This window comes from Podarcis raffonei, chromosome 7 (assembly GCF_027172205.1).
Source record: "Podarcis raffonei isolate rPodRaf1 chromosome 7, rPodRaf1.pri, whole genome shotgun sequence".
NCBI lineage: Eukaryota > Metazoa > Chordata > Lepidosauria > Squamata > Lacertidae > Podarcis > Podarcis raffonei.
This window is the reverse complement of record NC_070608.1, coordinates 10,685,565-10,703,756: the sequence shown is the minus strand read 5'-3', so window position 1 is coordinate 10,703,756 and position 18,192 is coordinate 10,685,565. Positions and strand designations below refer to the sequence as shown.

Sequence of the window (18,192 nt, the reverse complement as noted above, 5' to 3'; positions counted from 1 at the left end):
CATAGGAATTCATTCATATATATTTTTCAAAATATAGTTCAGCCCCCCCACAAGGTCTGAGGGGCAGTGGACTGACCCCTGCTGAAAAAGTTTCCTGACCCCTGGCCTAGGCCCAGTAAATCCATCAATGCTTTGAATGGTGATGCAAGAGACTTCTTACTATCAGATGTCACGGTGCAATATAGGAAGCAGCCTTAAACTGAGTTAGGCCATTGGTTCATTTAGTTCAGTAAGGTCTGAACTTACCAGAATTTCAGATAGAATTCTTTCTTAGTCCCACCTATGGATGCCAGAGATGAGTTATGGCCTTCCCCCAAATGGCAGGAAGCTGTGCTTTCTGCCATGGAAGGCCATTCATCTGCCTAGCTCCTCATGGTCTTCACCACCCTTTTGCAATCTGTTGCCCTCCAGATGTTTTAGACTAAAACTGCCATCAGTCCCTGACAGCATGGCCAGTGGGGGTTGTAGCTCAAAACATCTGGCTCCCAGGAACAAGAGCATCACTTGTTAAAAACTGGAATGGCTTCCTGTCGTTGCTAAACATCATGAGGTGGTTAGTCAACCCTGTGGTTTTTCAGTCTTTGTTAAGTGAGCATTTTGGAAGCCTCAGATTATTTCTCAGGAATGTGTAGGAAAGAACACATATCTTGTGTTTGTACAGCAGAGCTCTCCCTCCCAGCTTTACCAAGGAAGGCAAAGGAAGAAGCATACCATGAAGCAGCCTTCCCCAACCTTTGGTCCCCAAATGTCGCTCGCACCAGCCCCATCCACCTTGGTCAGGGATGATGGGAGTCATAGTCCACCTAGGACCCAAAGGGGAGGAAGGTTGCTGTAGAGGAGGGCTGGGGAACCCACAGGGCTAAATAGGTCTCCCCATTTGGCTAAGTCTCTCCCACCTGCCCCATCATGCATGATGTCATGTGTAGGGAGGACAAATATGTAACTCCCTGCCAGAAGTGGGGTTTTCAGAGACAGATGACTTCTGTGAACATCATTCAGCAAGGGAAGCACCAATAGGTCTTGTTCTGAAGAGCTGGATGAATGGCAAGGTCGGATGGATGGATGGATGGATGGATGGGTAGATAGATAGCTAGATAGATAGAGATATAGATTGGTGAAGGATGGATAGATAGATGATGGATGGATGGATGGATGGATGATAGATAGATGATAGATGATAGATAGATAGATAGATAGATAGATAGATAGATAGATAGATAGATGATAGATACATAGATAGATAGATAGATAGATGATAGATAGATAGATGATTGATAGATAGATAGATGATAGATAGATAGATGATAGATAGATAGATGATTGATAGATAGATAGATGATAGATAGATAGATAGATGATTGATAGATAGATAGATGATGATAGATAGATAGATAGATGATAGATAGATAGATATAGATGATAGACAGATAGATGATATACTCTAGGATTTTCCATTTTAAAAAGAGCAGAGAATATGAGTCCTTTGGGTCCTGCCAGTTTCCATGTGTACAATGAGTAGACCCTAAAACAAAAACAATCATTCAACTGTAACTGGAAGATTGTAAGGGAAGATCAATAGTGGTGGGTAAAATTAAAGCCCAGGGAGTCTGGCCCTCCATTATGAATCTTCTCGCTGTGCAGTCCCAGGTGAGCTTTCCTGCATGCAGCTGGATTCTTGGCGCAAGAGAGCATGGCGTATTGCCCTTATGGGGGGAAAAGTGGCTCACAATTTAAGACCGGCAGGTGGAACAAAGCACAGAGACACCTTTGCGGGAGAATAGTGGAGCTTTGTTTTCATTTGCAAATACTCTAGGAAAAAAACAAAGACCAGTTCCAAAGGTTTATACTAACTTGTGGATCGTTAACTTCGTTAAGAATGTGTTTTACAGATGTTCACCTGTGGTGTATGAATGGGAATGCAGGTTTCCATCATGTATTTTTTTTTGGGGGGGAGGGGAGTGTCTCTGGGGAAATTTGAAGAAAAATAATAATAATAAACAACTGGTCTAAAGCTTCTCCCATGCTGGGCTCTCTGTCCCAAAGCAAATAGAAAGATACTGAAAATAGCTTTTTCCTAATTGTTTCCCCTTCCCTTCTTTTTTTATATAAAAAGATTTGGTTCAGCAAAACAAAAGAGCGGTTATTTGATTGTATAAGATTTGTGCAAGTTAATTATTTGTTGTTTTTGAATAATGGGATAAAAAGAAGTTTTCAAGTTTCAGCAGCACTGCTTAGTCCTTGTATTGTTCACTTGGTCCACTGTTATGAGGTCTCTCTGTACATATCTCCTTCCTTTCCCTATTTGAGGCACCTTTGTTGCACCTTGTTGTCATTTGGCCATTGTTTCTTGACCATAGCATCGTTTTCTTTTGCCGTTTCTCAGGGACCAGTTCATCATTTGCCCCACAATAGACATGGCTCGTCACTGGGCTGGCAATGGCAGAGGGCAAGTCTTCATGTACCACGTTCCAGACACCTCCTCCCTGAGCAGGTAAGAGCATGGACAGAGTTCTGTTTTCATGGATCTAGGGATGCACAGTTCATTCTTATTTTCAGTCCATGATCATTGCTGCTGTTGTTGATGACGATGATGACACATAAATACTCCCATAAATCCATCCCTTTCCATTTCTCATTTAATCTTCATTTTTCTTTTAAAAAAATCACATTCAAAACTGTTCTCTCTCTCAAAACACGCCTTTCATAGAATTATAGAATCATAGAGTTGGAAGGTTGGAGTGGCCACCGAGACCATATAACACTGGTCCTGAAAGACCTACATTGGCTCTCAGTATGTTTCCAAGCACAATTCAAAGTGTTGGTGCTGACCTTTAAAGCCCTAAATGGCCTCGGTCCTGTATACCTGAAGGAGCGTCTCCACTCCCATCATTCTGCCTAGACACTGAGGTCCAGTGCCAAGGGCCTTCTGGTGGTTCCCTCGCTGCGATAAGTGAGGTTACAGGGAACCAGGCAGAGGGCCTTCTTGGTAGTGGCACCTGCCCTGTGGAATGCCCTCCCATCAGATGTCAAGGAAATAAACAACTACCTGACTTTTAGAAGACATCTGAAGGCAGCCCTGTTTAGGGAAGTTTTTAATGTTTGATGCTTTATTGTGTTTTTAATATTCTGTTGCGGGCTGCCCAGAATGGCCGGGGAACCCCAGCCAGATGGGCAGGGTATAAATAAATTATTATTATTTATTTTTATTACTACTACTGCTACCCCAAGGGTCATCTAGTCCAACCCCTTGCAATGCCAGACCCTCCAAGTGTCCCTATTTTTCAGAGATGTCCCTGATTTAGAGAAGCTGTCTCGGTTTCTTATTTCATCCCTGAATGTCCCGCTTTTCCTTAGGACGTCCCTATTTTCATTGGAGAAATGTTGGAGGGTATGGAGTTATCTGACCCTCAAGCTGTCTGAAGGCAATCCTGTATAGGGAAGGATTTTTTTAAAAAAAAAGTTTAATGTTTTATTATTTTTTAATATATGGTGGAAGCCGCTCAGAGTGGCTGGGGAAACCCAGTAAGCTTTGTGGGGTATAAATAGTAAGATTATCATTATGGAATTGGACATCCCTATTTTCATCAGAGAAATGTTGGAGGGTATGCAATATGCAGTAATCTCAACTAAAGCATCCATGATAGATGACCACCCAACCTCTGCAGTAAGCTAGGGTCTCCTCTCTGTCGCTCATCCAGACAAGCAAAATGAAATCCATATTCCAACCTGGCAAAAATGCTCAAAACAATCAAAACCGATAAGGAAAATGACTGGGAAAAGGATGTGACTTGAGAGGTCTGGAGGACCACATTTGCCATCCAACAGCCCTAAGGTTCCCCATCCCTGCCCTGTCACTTTCGCAATGGTCTAGATAAGAAGGACGAGAGTTTGATTTGGGCCATATCTGCCAGTCCTGCAAGCTGGTAATTAACTGATTACAAACAACAACAACCATCGGTTCTGCGTTCCAGTCCTTTTCTATTCCTTTTCTCTGAGTCTTTTGGTGTTTTGGGCTGTGTTATATATTTGCATCTGGTTGGCAATGTGCCCCCAGGCTGAGGGTGCAAGAAGGAACCAGGTGTGTTCAGCTTCCGTTCCTTTGCATTGTGGTTTGAATGTGGAGTCACTCAGCTAAAATAACTGGACAAAAAGGAGGCCTCTCTACTTTCTCTTTCTATTGCTTCCTGTGTTTAAAACATTTTTTTTTTAGCACAAACACACCCTGCCCATTCCTCCTCTGCTGCTTTTGCACAATTATAGGAAGCCGCCTTCTACTGAATCAGCCACTTTAGTTTAGAGTTGCCTGGTGTGACTGTCAGTGACTTTGCCAAGACCTCAGAGCAGGCAGAGGTCTTCCCCATCACCTGCTTTTTCCAGGTTCTCCAGCAAGAATGCTGGTGGGGCAGCAGACTGTGAACATATTAAAGGTAAAGGTAAACGGGTCCCTGACCATTAGGTCCAGTCGTGGCCGACTCTGGGGTTGTGGCACTCATCTCGCTTTATTGGCCGAGGGAGCCAGCGTACAGCTTCCGGGTCATGTGACCAGCATGACTAAGCCGCTTCTGGCGAACCAGAGCAGTGCACGGAAACGCTGTTTACCTTCCCGCCAGAGTGGTACCTATTTATCTACTTGCACTTTCACCTGCTTTCGAACTGCTAGGTTGGCAAGAGCAGGGACCAAGCAACGGGAGCTCACCCCCTTGCGGGGATTCAAACCGCCGACCTTCTGATCACCCAGTCCTAGGCTCTGTGGTTTAACCCACAGCACCACCTGCGTCCCTGTGAACATATTACCCATCACTTAAAAACAGCTGCATGGGTTTCCAGTTGTTTCCCAGGTAGGATTGAAGGTGCTTACTTGATTATTTAAAGCCTAAATGGCTTGGGGCCCAAATATCTCCAGGAACATCTTCTTCCATGTTGACCACTCCATGCAGTAGATGAGGGCTACATCGTGTGGCAGCCCAGAAAAGTACCTCTTCCAGGGCAGGTCTTTGTCTCCCCAATGAGGTCCCCATCTCTTTATAATTTTAGTAGCCTGTTTGAAGACAGACCTTTCTTGGGCAGGCATTTGGAGAAGAGACTTGATCGCTCTGGTCTGATCCAGCACAATTCCGAGCACAATTCAAAGTGTTCATGTTGACCTTTAAAGCCCTAAACGGCCTCGGCCCAGTATACCTGAAGGAGTGTCTCCACCCCCATCATTCTGCCCGGACACTGAGGTCCAGCGCCGAGGGCCTTCTGGCGGTTCCCTCTTTGTGAGAAGCCAAGTTACAGGGAACCAGGCAGAGGGCCTTCTCGGTAGTGGTGCCTGCCCTGTGGAACGCCCTCCCATCAGATGTCAAAGAGATAAACAACTACCTGACATTTAGAAGACAGGGAACCTGTTGGGCTGTGTATGTGATAAAGGGAGCACTTCTGTAAAACAAGAAAATCCTTAATAAAAAAGAAGAAGAAGAAGACAGGGAACCTGACATTTAGAAGTTCAGGGAAGTTTTTAATGTGCGACATTTTGATGTATTTTTTAATCTTTGTTGGAAACCGCCCAGAGTGGCTGGAGAAACCCAGGCAGATGGGCAGGGTACAAATTATTATTATTATTATTATTATTATTATTATTATTATTATTATTATTATTAGCTGTTGTGGCTGGGAAGCTCGCTGTGTGTTTTAGAACCTGAAATGTGGTTCGAAATCGCATGCTGGGCTGCAAAGAAAAGAGGAAGGTCCTTTCAGCAGAGGTTGCAGCTGAACTCCTGCCATAGCTGGTGCTGCCAGTGTGAGGACGGGGCTGAAGCTAAAAGCACAGCCCCCTGCCTTGCACTCACTTTCTCTCTTCCTGCGAGAAAAGGGCTAGAGAAAGAAGAAAGCAAAAGCACAGGCTCAGCTCATGGTGGGCGTAACAAGGGAGACATTAGAAGCAGTTTAAATATATGTTTTGCTGTTGTTTATTCATTTGGTCGTGTCCGACTCTCCGTGACCCCACGGACCAGAGCATGCCAAGCACTCCTGTCTTCCACTGCCTCCCGCAGTTTGGTCAAACTCATGCTGGTAACTTCGAGAACACTGTCCCACCATCTCGTCCTCTGTCGTCCGCTTCTCCTTGTGCCCTCCATCTTTCCCAACATCAGGGTCTTTTCCAGGGAGTCGTCTCTTCTCATGAGGTGGCCAAAGTATTGGAGCCTCAACTTCACAATCTGTCCTTCCAGTGAGCACTCAGGGCTGATTTCCTTCAGAATGGATAGATTTGATCTTCTTGCAGTCCATGGGACTCTCAAGAGTCTCCTCCAGCACCAGAATTCAAAAGCATCAATTCTTTGGCGATCAGCCCTCTTTATGGTCCAGCTCTCACTTCCATACATCACTACTGGGAAAACCATAGCTTTAACTATACGGACCTTTGTTGGCAAGGTGATGTCTCTGCTTTTTAAGATGCTGTCTAGGTTTGCCTAAATATATGTTTATTCGGTGTCAAAAGAGCCCTGAAATCAGGAGGTGGCTTGGCACTCAGGAAAATGAGGTCAAAGCTAGGTAAGCAGACTTGGCTCGGCTCTGGTTCTCTAACCCTACAGTAGTGAAGAAGAAGCCAGAAGCGATTCCTCTTCTTCACACCATCTTTCTGGCCCCTTCCAAAGTCTTCCAAATATCAGCAATGTTTTCTGCAGCTCCTCCAGACCATATCCACATTCTTAGCATAGCTGCGGATTAGCCTACGGTCTTCCAGGCCTGGCCATCTCTTCCTGTTTTTATGCTTTGCAGTTATTGGAAGCTGCCTGACACTGCATCAGAATTTATGGTCCCTCTCACCATCAGGGCTTTTTTTCCAGCCGGGACTCCGGCACCTCCATTGTGTGGACAGGCAGAGTCCCCCCAAACCCAGGCGATCCCCGATTGGAATAATGACTCAAGACAATGTGCTATGGGATTAAACGTGCTATGGGATTAAAATTGGCCACAACTTTATGAAGTTTCGGGATGCGGGTGGCGCTGTGGGTTAAACCACAGAGCCTAGGGGTTGCCGATCAGAAGGTCAGCGGGTTGAATCCCCACAATGGGGTGAGCTCCCGTTGCTCAGTCCCAGCTCCTGCCTAGCAGTTCAAAAGCATGCCAAAGTGCAAGTAGATAAATAGGTACCGCTCCAGCAGGAAGGTAAACAGTGTTTCCATGCGCTGCTCTGGTTCGCCAGAAGCGGCTTAGTCATGCTGGCCACATGAGCTAGAAGCTGTACGCTGGCTCCCTCGGCCAGGAAAGCGAGATGAGCACCTCAACCCCAGAGTTGTCCGCGACTGGACCTAATGGTCAGGGGTCCCTTTACCTTTACTTTATTAAGTTTCAGGTATAGGGAGACCTTGGCTCAGGCATTGGGCGTTTAGCCTTCCTAGTCCCCAGCCGGGGATCTGGGACCCCAGAATGTGTGGGGATTGGGCTGGCTCTGGAGAACATATGTTCAAGCAAAGAGCCCACCCCCCGTTTTGCCGCTGTCGCAGGGGAGAGCAATGACAACATCAGCATACGGCCAATGCCTCCCTCAAGACCCCTTTAACGGGGAACCCTGGGATCACAACTACAAGGGGGGGTGGGTCACCGCTTCATGCCCCCCCATTTATGAAGATAGACTAAAGGCCTGAAACTGCCAAAGTTGTGATGTTTTGCTATGGCAAAGGCAAAACCTGCCAATGCAGGAAAATTCCAGCCCTTCAACAGCGACCTTGATGTAGCAGCACCCATTTACCTGTGGATAAGAGGTTAACCTGCAAAAGAAGACTGAACTGAGGGAGGGGAGGGTGGGAGAAGCTCTGGAGCCAACTGATGCTTTGCAGGTAAGATTCACCTTCTGTTGTGTGGGCAGGGCGGTCCCTCCCCCTACCTGGCCAATCCCCTGGCAACGCCTCCCCAGGCGGAATTGGGCGATTGGCTGAGGTAGGCGGAGACCTCCAGGTATCCTGCCTGGGGAGGGTGAAGCCAGCCCAATCTACTGGGAGCTGCACTGGGATCTGGGGGGCTGTGCGCGACCAGGCGAAAGGCGCCTCCCATTTGATGTCATTCTAGGAAAACAAGGGAGGTGTCCATGGGGACTCTCGGCACCTCTTTTTCTAGAAAAATAGCTCACCAGGACTTGCTATGGGGTCAGAAAACTTTTTCAGCAGGGGCCACTGTCTCTCAGACCTTGTGGTGGGCCGGATTATATTTTGAAAAAAATAATGAATGAATTCCTATGCCCCACAAATAACCCAGAGATGCATTTTAAATATAAGCACATATTCTACTCATGTAAAAACACCAGGCAGGCCCCACAAATAACCCAGAGATGCATTTTAAATAAAAGGACAAATTCTACTCATGTAAAAACACGCTGATTCCTGGACGGTCCGCTGGCCGGATTTAGAAGGCGATTGGGCCGGATCCGGCCCCCGGGCCTTAGTTTGCCTACCCATGTGCTATGGCATCCAAGAAAAGTCTCTGTAAAGATTCCCTCCAAAGTCCGCAGTGCGTGAGAGATTATCTGCTCTTCCTTCTCAGTTCCTGTTATCGTTCATTGTAATTGCGTGAGGGATCAGATCTGTGTAGCGTTGGCAAGGAGGGAGTCACCATCTGCCTCCCTATCGAAAGCAGGATCAAAAGTTGTCTGGTGTCCAAACATATCCGAATAAGCCACTGATCCAGTGTTTGCCTTGAGCATCTTGTTAGCCCTCGATGTTCTTTGGTCACCGCGCTGCCAAATCCACAGCAACGCAGCTCAGGAAGCAGAGGGGATTTATTGCTTTCTCCTTGTAATTTACTTAATATGTATTATCAGAAAACTTGGCCAAAGGTGGGGGGGGGGAGAGAGAGAGGCAGGACAAATGAAGAGAACAACTGAATTCCATCCACATATATAAATGGTTTTGGTGCCCCCCTTGTATGCTGTTCTGTTTACTGCTCATTGATAACAACACAGATGGCTAGACACCATAATCTTTCTCATTTAAAGATGTGCGGCTGAGATCAAAGGCTCTTCCGAATGTCTTTGCAAAGATCCATGCTGCCTGTGGGCATCCGTTTCTTCTTGGAGAGGAACTGATGAGCACAAAACAAGACCACTGGCATATCCAGCTACCCTCCCAATTAAAACCCGCGAGAATGTTTTTGCCTGATGTCTAAAAAGAGACAGCAATGGCACCAAGCCTGCTTCCCTTGGGAAAGAAGACCACTGACGGGGAATCAAAACGGGGAAAGATTTGCCGTTATTCAATATGGACACGTAGTTACTGAAATTGTTGAAGGCAAAGTTGATGCACTTAGAGGAAAAACTATTGCTGAACATTGCTGTGTCCAGTTCTGGGCACCACAACTGAAGGAGGAGATCAGTAAGCTGGAACAAGTGAAGTGTAGGACAACCAAGATGAGCCAAGCCTTATGAGGAACAGTTGAAGGAGCTGGGTGTGTTTCGCCTGGAAAAGAGGAGACTGAGGGGAGATACTATAGCCATCTTCAAATTGTTGCATATTTAGCGGATTAATTGCGCTGCAGAAAGCGTGCCGGGGAGACCACACATTCAGGAAACAATGAAGAAATGCAAAAGTATATTTTGCTTGGCTTTAATTACAAAAACAAAAACGCCTTTTACATTAAATCTATATCCATTCACCAGGGTACTGAGAGAGGTACACGCTGCTCTTTAGATACTATACCCAATTGCTGACACAGCTTAAATTAACACAACTTAACAGCACCTGCTATACTGCTTCACAGCTGTAAACCTAGGTCATGATATTTACTCTGGCCTTTAAAGAGATACACATCCTGTGAAACAACAATGAACCTTAATATTTGAATAATCCATTCAACACAAATATCTCAAGGGCTGTCTCGTGGAAGGTGGAGCAAGCTTGTTTTCTGCTACTCCAGCTAAGCATTAGGAAGAATCTTTTGACAGTAAGAAGGTGATGAACTCTTCTTCATTTAGGTTTTTAAGCACGGGTTTGATGATCATCTCTCAGGGATTCCTTATTTGTGATTCCTGCATTGCAGGGGTTGGACTAGATGTGAAATATACTCAGAGTTGAGAGTGGATTTCATTCTATTTATTCAGCTCATAGTGGTGAGGAGGAATGGAAGTTCCCCCAGAATGTCTGCTTTATATACATTATTTACACAATGGGCCCCACGTGATTGGCTAATTCCGGGATTCTCCTGTAAGCCAATCAGGTCGCGGATTCACTTCCACCTGGAGCTGAATTGGGTGGCTCCTGTGGACCAATCAGACTCTGCATTCTGGAGCCTATTGTTCTAGGACCAATCAGACTGCTGCATTTTGGATCCTATTCAACTCAGTACATAACAAGATGACTCTTTCAACTCTACAGTTTTATGATTCTATGAAATGTTGCCCATGTTCTCCCCATTTTCTTTTAAAGAATTCGAGTGATTCTAAGGTGAGCTTCAGAGAGCTTGCCTGTCTCTGGGCATGTTTGCAATTCATTAGTTCCATATTGGCTCAGATTCTAAAGTAAGCACAAGGCACAAGCCATTCATGACAGCTATTTGTGAATGATGGCAAGTTGGCTACCCCTGCTCTAATTTAATCTCAAATATATTCCTAACTGCCCACCCCCAATCATAACAGAATTATGGTTTCCTTTTGCTAAAAAAAAAAAAAAGAAGAAGAAGAAGAAGAAGAAGAAAGGAAAGCAAGATGACTTTACATGGTTGCAAAACAAAGTTTCCAGACTGCTGCTTTGGAGTGGGAACATAACTTCAGCATCTCATCATCGCTTTCTCTGGTTCATTTGACTTCTTTCTGAACAGCTGAAACCAAAACTATTCACAAGAGCAGCTAAAATGCAGAAGGCAAATACCTTAAGAGGTGAAATCATGCAGTGTTAAAGAGACAATGAGGTTTGGAAAGATTCTGCAGAAATGAGAGAAAAGTGCTTTGGTTAAGAGGTTATTATGATTATTCACTGGGAATGCCAGCCACTGATACCCAGGGGAAAATCCACAGGTTGAGGCAATGCCATAATATTCATGCTCACTAAGGGAAGGAGAAAAACTGGCCACATAATGTGTTTTCTGCATTTTAAGAACCGGGTCTTTTAGTGTGGCAGCACCTACACTTTGGAACTCCCTGCCAATTGATAATCAGGCAGGCAACTTCATTGTACTCTTTTCAGCAGCTGCTAAACACATTCTTACCTACTCAGATGTTGAGAAATTTGGCATGAGTTTTAAGACGTTTTTTAGTCTAGTGTTATTTTAACCTTTTGAAAATTTTAAATCATTGCCTTTAATTTTTCTTACCGATGATTTTATTGGTTTATTTTTTTTTTGCAACCGCTTTGAGGTTGTTGGGTTTTTGTTTTTTACAGTAAAAACAAACTTTTTCTTCTCTTACAATTATTTAAAATTGCTTCCTTGCTTCCTCCCAAAGGAGCCCTGGGCAGCAAACACACAAGCAATAAAACATCTTAGGAAATGATTCCAGTACAGATGTATCCAATACAGGAAAGGATATCCTTGGGTTTTTTTTATTGATGAAACCTAATAAAGCCTCCATGTTCAGTCAGTGTACCCATGAAAACTCAATCCAGAGATGAGCAGCAAGGACTCAACCTCAGCTTCTTGTTCCTCTTACTGTATCTCTTCCCTGAGCTCTTGATGTGACCCGGCAAATCAGTTCTTTTGACATCATTGCCGCCGTTACGTCTCTGAACAAACTTGTACTGTGGACAAACAAAACCGTCTCATTGTCAGTGGGGCCCCCCCTTCTATATCCCTGCTCCTATAGAAGCACTATTTGTGGCCGACATAACTGTAATACGCATGGAGTGAAGCAAGCCCATTATTGTTCAAGCAGAATGAGTGAGCTCCGATCCAGCTTAATCCCTGTCTAAACATTCAGAGTTGGGAAAATATGCTTTAATCTGGTTTCAGATCTCTTCAGCTGCTGGTAAATAATTTGCTTTCCAGATGCTACGTTGTTATTGGTGCTTTTGGGGTGGGGCTAAGGACAGAAAGGCCCAAAACTGCTGTGTGTGTGTGTGTATATGTTAGGGCTGCCATATATCTGGTTTTCCTGGACACATTTGGGATTCAGCCCACGGAAATTGCATGGGAGGGGAGGGAATTCTGTTAATCAGTAAAATTCCTGGGAAAACCAGGACATATGGCAACCCAGTGCAGCCTCCCCAACAGCTCCAGTTACAGTTGTTGTTGTTTAGTTGTTCAGTCGTATCCGACTCTTCGTGACCCCATGGACCAGAGCACGCCAGGCACTCCTGTCTTCCACTGCCTCCTGCAGTTTGGTCAGGCTCATGCTGGTAGCTTTGAGAACACTGTCCCACCATCTCGTCCTCTGTCGTCCCCTTCTCCTTGTGCCCTCCATCTTTCCCAACATCAGGGTCTTTTCCAGGGAGTCTTCTCTTCTCATGAGGTGGCCAAAGTCTTGGAGCCTCAGCTTCAGGATCTGTCCTTCCAGTGAGCACTCAGGGCTGATTTCCTTCAGAATGGATAGGTTTGATCTTCTTGCAGTCCAGGGACTCTCAAGAGTCTCCTCCAGCACCATAATTCAAAAGCATCCATTCTTCTGCAATCAGACTTCTTTATGGTCCAGCTCTGCAGCAGCAAAAGGAAGGCAGAACAAGAAGCAAATGCTTCTGGGTGGGGGGTTAGTAGGGGAGACACCAGGCTAGAGCCCGGCTGGGCAGGCACCCCTCACTTCCATCGGGGCAGGTGGAACAACTCCTCAAGGGGACCTCGCCTCCAAACTGGTCCTTCGCTTGCTGGGCACTGGAGGTGGATGGGGCCACGAGCAGGGGGCTCCTGGTTGGGAATCGGGGTCTCCGCGGCTCCTGAAAGGGTTGCCTCAAGTGAGGGTCTCCGAGGGGCCGGCGCCAGGATGCTTCGCTGTGGAGAAACCAGGAGACCCTGCATGCACACATGCCACCCTTCAGGGAAAAGAGAGTCCAGCCACAGCACCACACTCCGCTTCAGCCAGCTGCCTCACTGGTCCAGAGTGAACCAGAGAAAGCTATGATGAGATGCTGAAGTTATGTTCCCACTCCAAAGCAGCAGTCTGCAAACTTCAGGACATATCAAGTCCTTCACACAGCACATAGTTGAACTATGAAACTTCCCCCCCACCCCCCAGAAGGCAGTGGTGGCCAGAAACTTGGATGACTTTAAAAGAGGATGAGACAAATTGATGGAGGAAAAGGCTGTCTGTGGCTTCTAGCCAGGATGGCTCTGCTCTGCCTCCACAGTTGGAGACAGCGATGCTTCTTAATACCCAGGGCTGGATTTAGGTTTGATGAGGCCCTAAGCTACTGACTGCCCTAAGCTGTCCTTTGTCAACAACAAACTGTTGCGGTTTTTTGTGTCGAATATATGCTGTATGGTAATTTATGGACCTAATAGGTATCTCAAGCCATTTGCCTATGTTGCCATGCAACCAGTCCATGCAGAATGTAGGCACCCTATATATAGAAATGAGCAAACCAGTGATATTTTAGGGAGCAGGCTAGCAGGCGGGGCCCATGACTTACATCATAGGAGCCTCCCCAACCCAAAACGCTGTTGCTGTATGTAGGTTTTATTTTATTTGTTTTTTATCTTATATTTTGGAAATGTACATCCAGGTTTTTTTCCTTTAATTTTTTTTTGGGGGGGGGCAAGAGAGTGGGGCCCTATAGCTTGTTTAGCTTATACATAAATCCAGCACTGTTAATACCTGTTGCTGGAGAGCACAAGAAGGGGAGGGTGTGAACACCCACATGTGTGTCCACACCAAAATAAAAAACCTGCAACATCAACCTTTTAATGTTTTAATGTTTGATGGCTTACTGTTATTTTAATAGCCTGTTGGAAGCCGCCCAGAGTGGCTGGGGAAACCCATCCAGATGGGCAGGGTATAAATAAAATGTTGTTGTTGTTGTTGTTGTTGTTGTTGTTGTTGTTGTTGTTGTTGTTGTTGTTGTTGTTTGTTGTTGTTATTTCTTCCTTCCTTTTCTCCTACATCCTTTGCCAAATCTATGACTTGAGTTCTGTCTCCCGCCATCTCCTTGTCTTCTGCATCTGCTGCTTCTAACCATGGAACTGTTTTCTCACTTTCTCCATCCGATAAGACCACTGCTGTTGTTTTTCATCCAGTCTCTTTCCTTATTTTTCTTTCAAGCTCAAGCCTGGAGTTATTGCCTGATGTCCAGTATGCCTTTGGGCTGCCTTTCCATCCCCAGTATGAAAACCAGTATACTCCGGAAGCGAAGACCCTCTCCTTAACGGTCATGCAGTTCCTAGCCAACTTCATAAGATCTGGGTGTGTATTGAGTTACTTGGAAGTGACTGCGCGGTCAGTTTTTCCATCCCTAACAAAGCTTCTGAACCTCATTTCTTCTTTTAATTAGCTTTTGTTAAAGATGTCCTTGTGTATCGAAGAAAGAAAAGTACATATAGTCTCTGCGCTATATGTCTTTTTCATTGTTTTTTACATCCAGGATGAGACACTGTTGTCATTTCCATTATGCGGTTGGGGAAAAAGAGAGGGGGGATATTGATCTTTCATTCTATTGCATAGCTTTTGTGCAGGGTTTTTTTGTGTCACCGTCAGACAGCGTATCTGTGACATCCAATAAGCTGCTCTTTAAATGCAGGGAAGTCACCACAGAAGCCTCCAATCAGCAATTTGGCAAGATGCATTTTTAAGACACCCACTGATATACAGCAAGATCAGTAGATCATGGTGATTAAAAGAGCAAAAACTTTACAGTCAGTCAAGACCTGCTTCTCAGTTCAAAAGCTGATTTCCCAATCCTAGCTTTTGTTCTGTCAGTTTTGCTTTCCTGGAAGTTTTCTTGTGTAGTATTGTTGTCTGTAAACAGCAAGCTGGGTACATTGAAACGCTCCGCTGTGCAAGCCGTCTCACAGTTCCTCTTGAAGCTTTGCAAGACAGCTCAGCTCATTTGCAAAAGGATGGCTTTTCTTAAACCTGAGCTGCTGGTGAACCCTGACAGTTTCCAGTGAGTACTAGGGAAGAGGAACTGTTGAAAGATGAGACAGATTACACAGAGTCCTCAAAATAAAACACAACTTCCCTGCACCCTTGAAACTATTGCCAAGAACTAGCCAAAGAAGAGATGATTCTCCCAAGAACAATGTTGTTCGGATGAGGGTTTCTGTTTTTGTTTTGCTCTTGTGGGAATGAACCATCTCAGCCGTGGTTGATCTTCTGCCGTCCACTTTCAACCACTGCTCCCCACCTGAGAAAACAACGATAATGATGACTTACCTGAAGGTGTTGTTGTAGGGAGAAAATTCATGTAAGGCACAACTTTAGCAGAACAACATAATTCCTTTGCTGGGTCAGAACAAAGTCCATCTAATCTACACTGCAGCATTTTGTTGCAGACCCCCTCTTGTGTGGGCTACCTACTTTTAAAATGAAGCTGCATTTTAAATTGCATTTTAACCTGTATTTTAAATTGGGGGTTTTTCCCCCTATTATGTTTTTACTGTAATTTTACTGGTGTTAGCTGCCCTGAGCCCAGCTCTGGCCGGGGAGGGTGGGGTATAAATAAAAAAAATTATTTTTATTATTATTTGTAAATAATGGTCATGAGAGTATAGATACATGCCTATTCTCTCGTGTGTTAAAGGCTGTTGCACAAACTCTTCATGATGCCGGCTGGTTGAATAACAGCTGTTCCTCTTTCTATCTTTCTTTAGAAACCCAAATGGCCCTTATAAGTTCTCCAGAAAAATGACTGGGGTTGCATCCTCTTGGCCTATGTTTCGAGCAGATGCTGATGGAGACAACTATAAGGAATTTACCGCTTCCTTTGAGAACCACAAAGGGCTGAAGAAGGCCGAATGTTCATTCTGGTCCGATTACATCAAAACCCTCAAAAGTACCTTGAACTGTAAGTGCACAGTGGAACACACACGTTTTCTCTCTTTGGGCAGTGATATTCAGAAAGGTTGCATCAACTCTAGTTTTAGCAGTGCTGTTTTTCCTAGCAAAAGAGGGTGCCTGAACTCACCATGAACTCCTCCCTTGTTTTCTTATAATGGCAAGTGCGCCCACCTGAGAGGTGCCGGAACTGAGTTCCAGAGAGTTTTGGCTGGGGGGGAAAGCCCTGACTTTTAATACAGTGGAACCTCAGTTTTTGAGCGTCCCGGAAGCCAAACGTTTTGGTTTTCAGACGCCGAAAACTTGGAAGTAATTGCTTCCATTTTTGAGCGCACCTCAGAAGTCGAATGGCTTCTGAGGCACATTTCTCAATTTTCTCCGTTGAAATTGCTAACCACCCATTAAGCCTCAGTTGTCAAATGTTTTGGAAGTCGAACGGTCTTCCAGAACAGACTACGTTCGACAACCAAGGTTCCTCTGTATATGAAAGTTCATTTCCAACACATCCCACTAATTCTGGTTCATGGTCATCCTGTTACAAAGTGAACTAGTTCAGTTTGCAGCCCAATTCAAGTTCATCCGCATGATCCTTGAAAGAGAAGGGGGGGAAGTCCAAGCTTTCAGAATATGACAAACCACTGTGCTGAAGTGTAAATTATACTTAAGAAAACTTCAGTCATATACACACAGTGGAATGTGAATGGTCTGATTTATTTCTCCCCATCAATTGTGATTTGTTGTTGTTTAGTCGTGTCTGACTCTTCATGACCCCATGGACCAGAGCACACCAGGCACTCCTGTCCTGCTAAGCTTAAAGGCCCAAAGTGTCTAAAGCGTTAAAAAGAACAACAACACATGCATGACAATGACCTTGAAGATAAACTGCAAATTGTTCAAAGTTCTACCCTGCTCTTCTTGACATTTCCTGCTGAGGTCTGTGGTGGCAACAGGAGACGGGTCCTTTTCTATGGTTTCTCACCGTAGAAGAATACTTTGCAAAAGTAAAAAAAGGAAAATACTAAGGGCAGGAGCCAAAATAGCCCAAGGAAGACTGAGCCACCAAAAAATGGGTACAAATTATTCAGAAAACCATAGAAGAGGGGAAATGGAGTGAAATGGAATAGCTGGAGTCAGGTACATTCTCCACTGCAACATTTTGTTGCAGATCCCACTTATAAATAATTCTCATTTGTTGTTTTTTTTAAATTCAAAAAGTTAACAGCGGTTCAGAAAAAGAACCTAGAATCTTTGGAACCCCAAATATTCTTCCAGGCACTGTATTTTTCTGGTCTATTTTGATGCAACATTTCTGAAACCCTAAATCGATGTGCTTTGTCCATGTGGTATTGTTGCGCTGGAATGTTTTGCTTGACCTTTGCTGCCAGAAAACTTGTGGATAATTGAATTAGCATTAAATAAATGATTTATAAGTTCTACCGCGGAATCTGCTGGCAGCCTGTTCAATAATTAATAGCTCGCTGCATTGTTCCCAGACAGCTGCCCAGCAGACTAATGTGACACAATAATTAGTGAACCACATTGGATTCAATGAGAAATAATGATTTGCACGAGTTTTTCATGGAGTGATGCATCTTGTTTGCGTTGTGGTTGCAGGCAGACGAGAGCCGCCCAGCACAAGCAAGCCTAGCAGTGGATTTCTTTCCAAAACCACCCAGAAGAAGCCACTTGGAGACAAGGTGGCCTACAAGAAATAAAACCAAACACTTCTATTGATTTTGGATCGGCTGGATGAAATCAAATTACTACAGATCTGCGGGGCGTTGGAAATCATCTCGCTAAATCACAAAAGCGTGTCTGCAATAGATTAATGAAATTTCAAGTATGGTTGCCGTCGACACAAGATGGGCAGGCCCCAAAAGCATACAGGCACTGCAGCATTCAATGAATCACATGTGCTGAGTATTGGTGCATCAAATTGAAATTGTAGAACTCAATAAAGCTTCAAAAACCTTTTAAAGAGAGTTGGCTTCTTACCGTTCTCAAAGTGTCATACACACAAACTCAACATGTGACCTGAGGTGTCAGGTGATCTGGTTAATCATAGAAGCATAGAAACATGGAGCTGGAAGGGACCATGAGGATCCTACAGTCCAACCCTCTGCAATGCACTATAGGACATGGGTGGCGCTGTGGTCTAAACCACTGAGCCTCTTGGGCTTGCCGAGCAGAAGGTCGGTACTTCGAATCCCCGCAATGGGGTGAGCTCCTGTTGCTCTGCCCCAGCTTCTGCCAACCTAGCACTTCGAAAGCATGCCAGTGCAAGTAGATAAATAGGTATCGCTCCGGTG

The 18,192-nt window shown here is 44.9% G+C and overlaps 1 protein-coding gene across 1 annotated transcript in view; it reads left to right on the top strand.

Moving 5' to 3' along the window:
• The window catches only part of TG (thyroglobulin), a 173,478-nt gene extending 155,617 nt beyond the window's left edge, over positions 1 to 17,861 (top strand). Inside the window, exons 45-48 of the mRNA XM_053395737.1 lie at positions 2,384 to 2,491; positions 14,153 to 14,293; positions 15,700 to 15,893; positions 17,498 to 17,861. Of these exons, the coding sequence (XP_053251712.1) occupies positions 2,384 to 2,491; positions 14,153 to 14,293; positions 15,700 to 15,893; positions 17,498 to 17,598 (544 nt within the window). The 3' untranslated portion in view covers positions 17,599 to 17,861. The remainder of the gene's footprint in view (positions 1 to 2,383; positions 2,492 to 14,152; positions 14,294 to 15,699; positions 15,894 to 17,497) is intronic.
• The last annotated feature ends 331 nt before the right edge of the window (positions 17,862 to 18,192 follow it).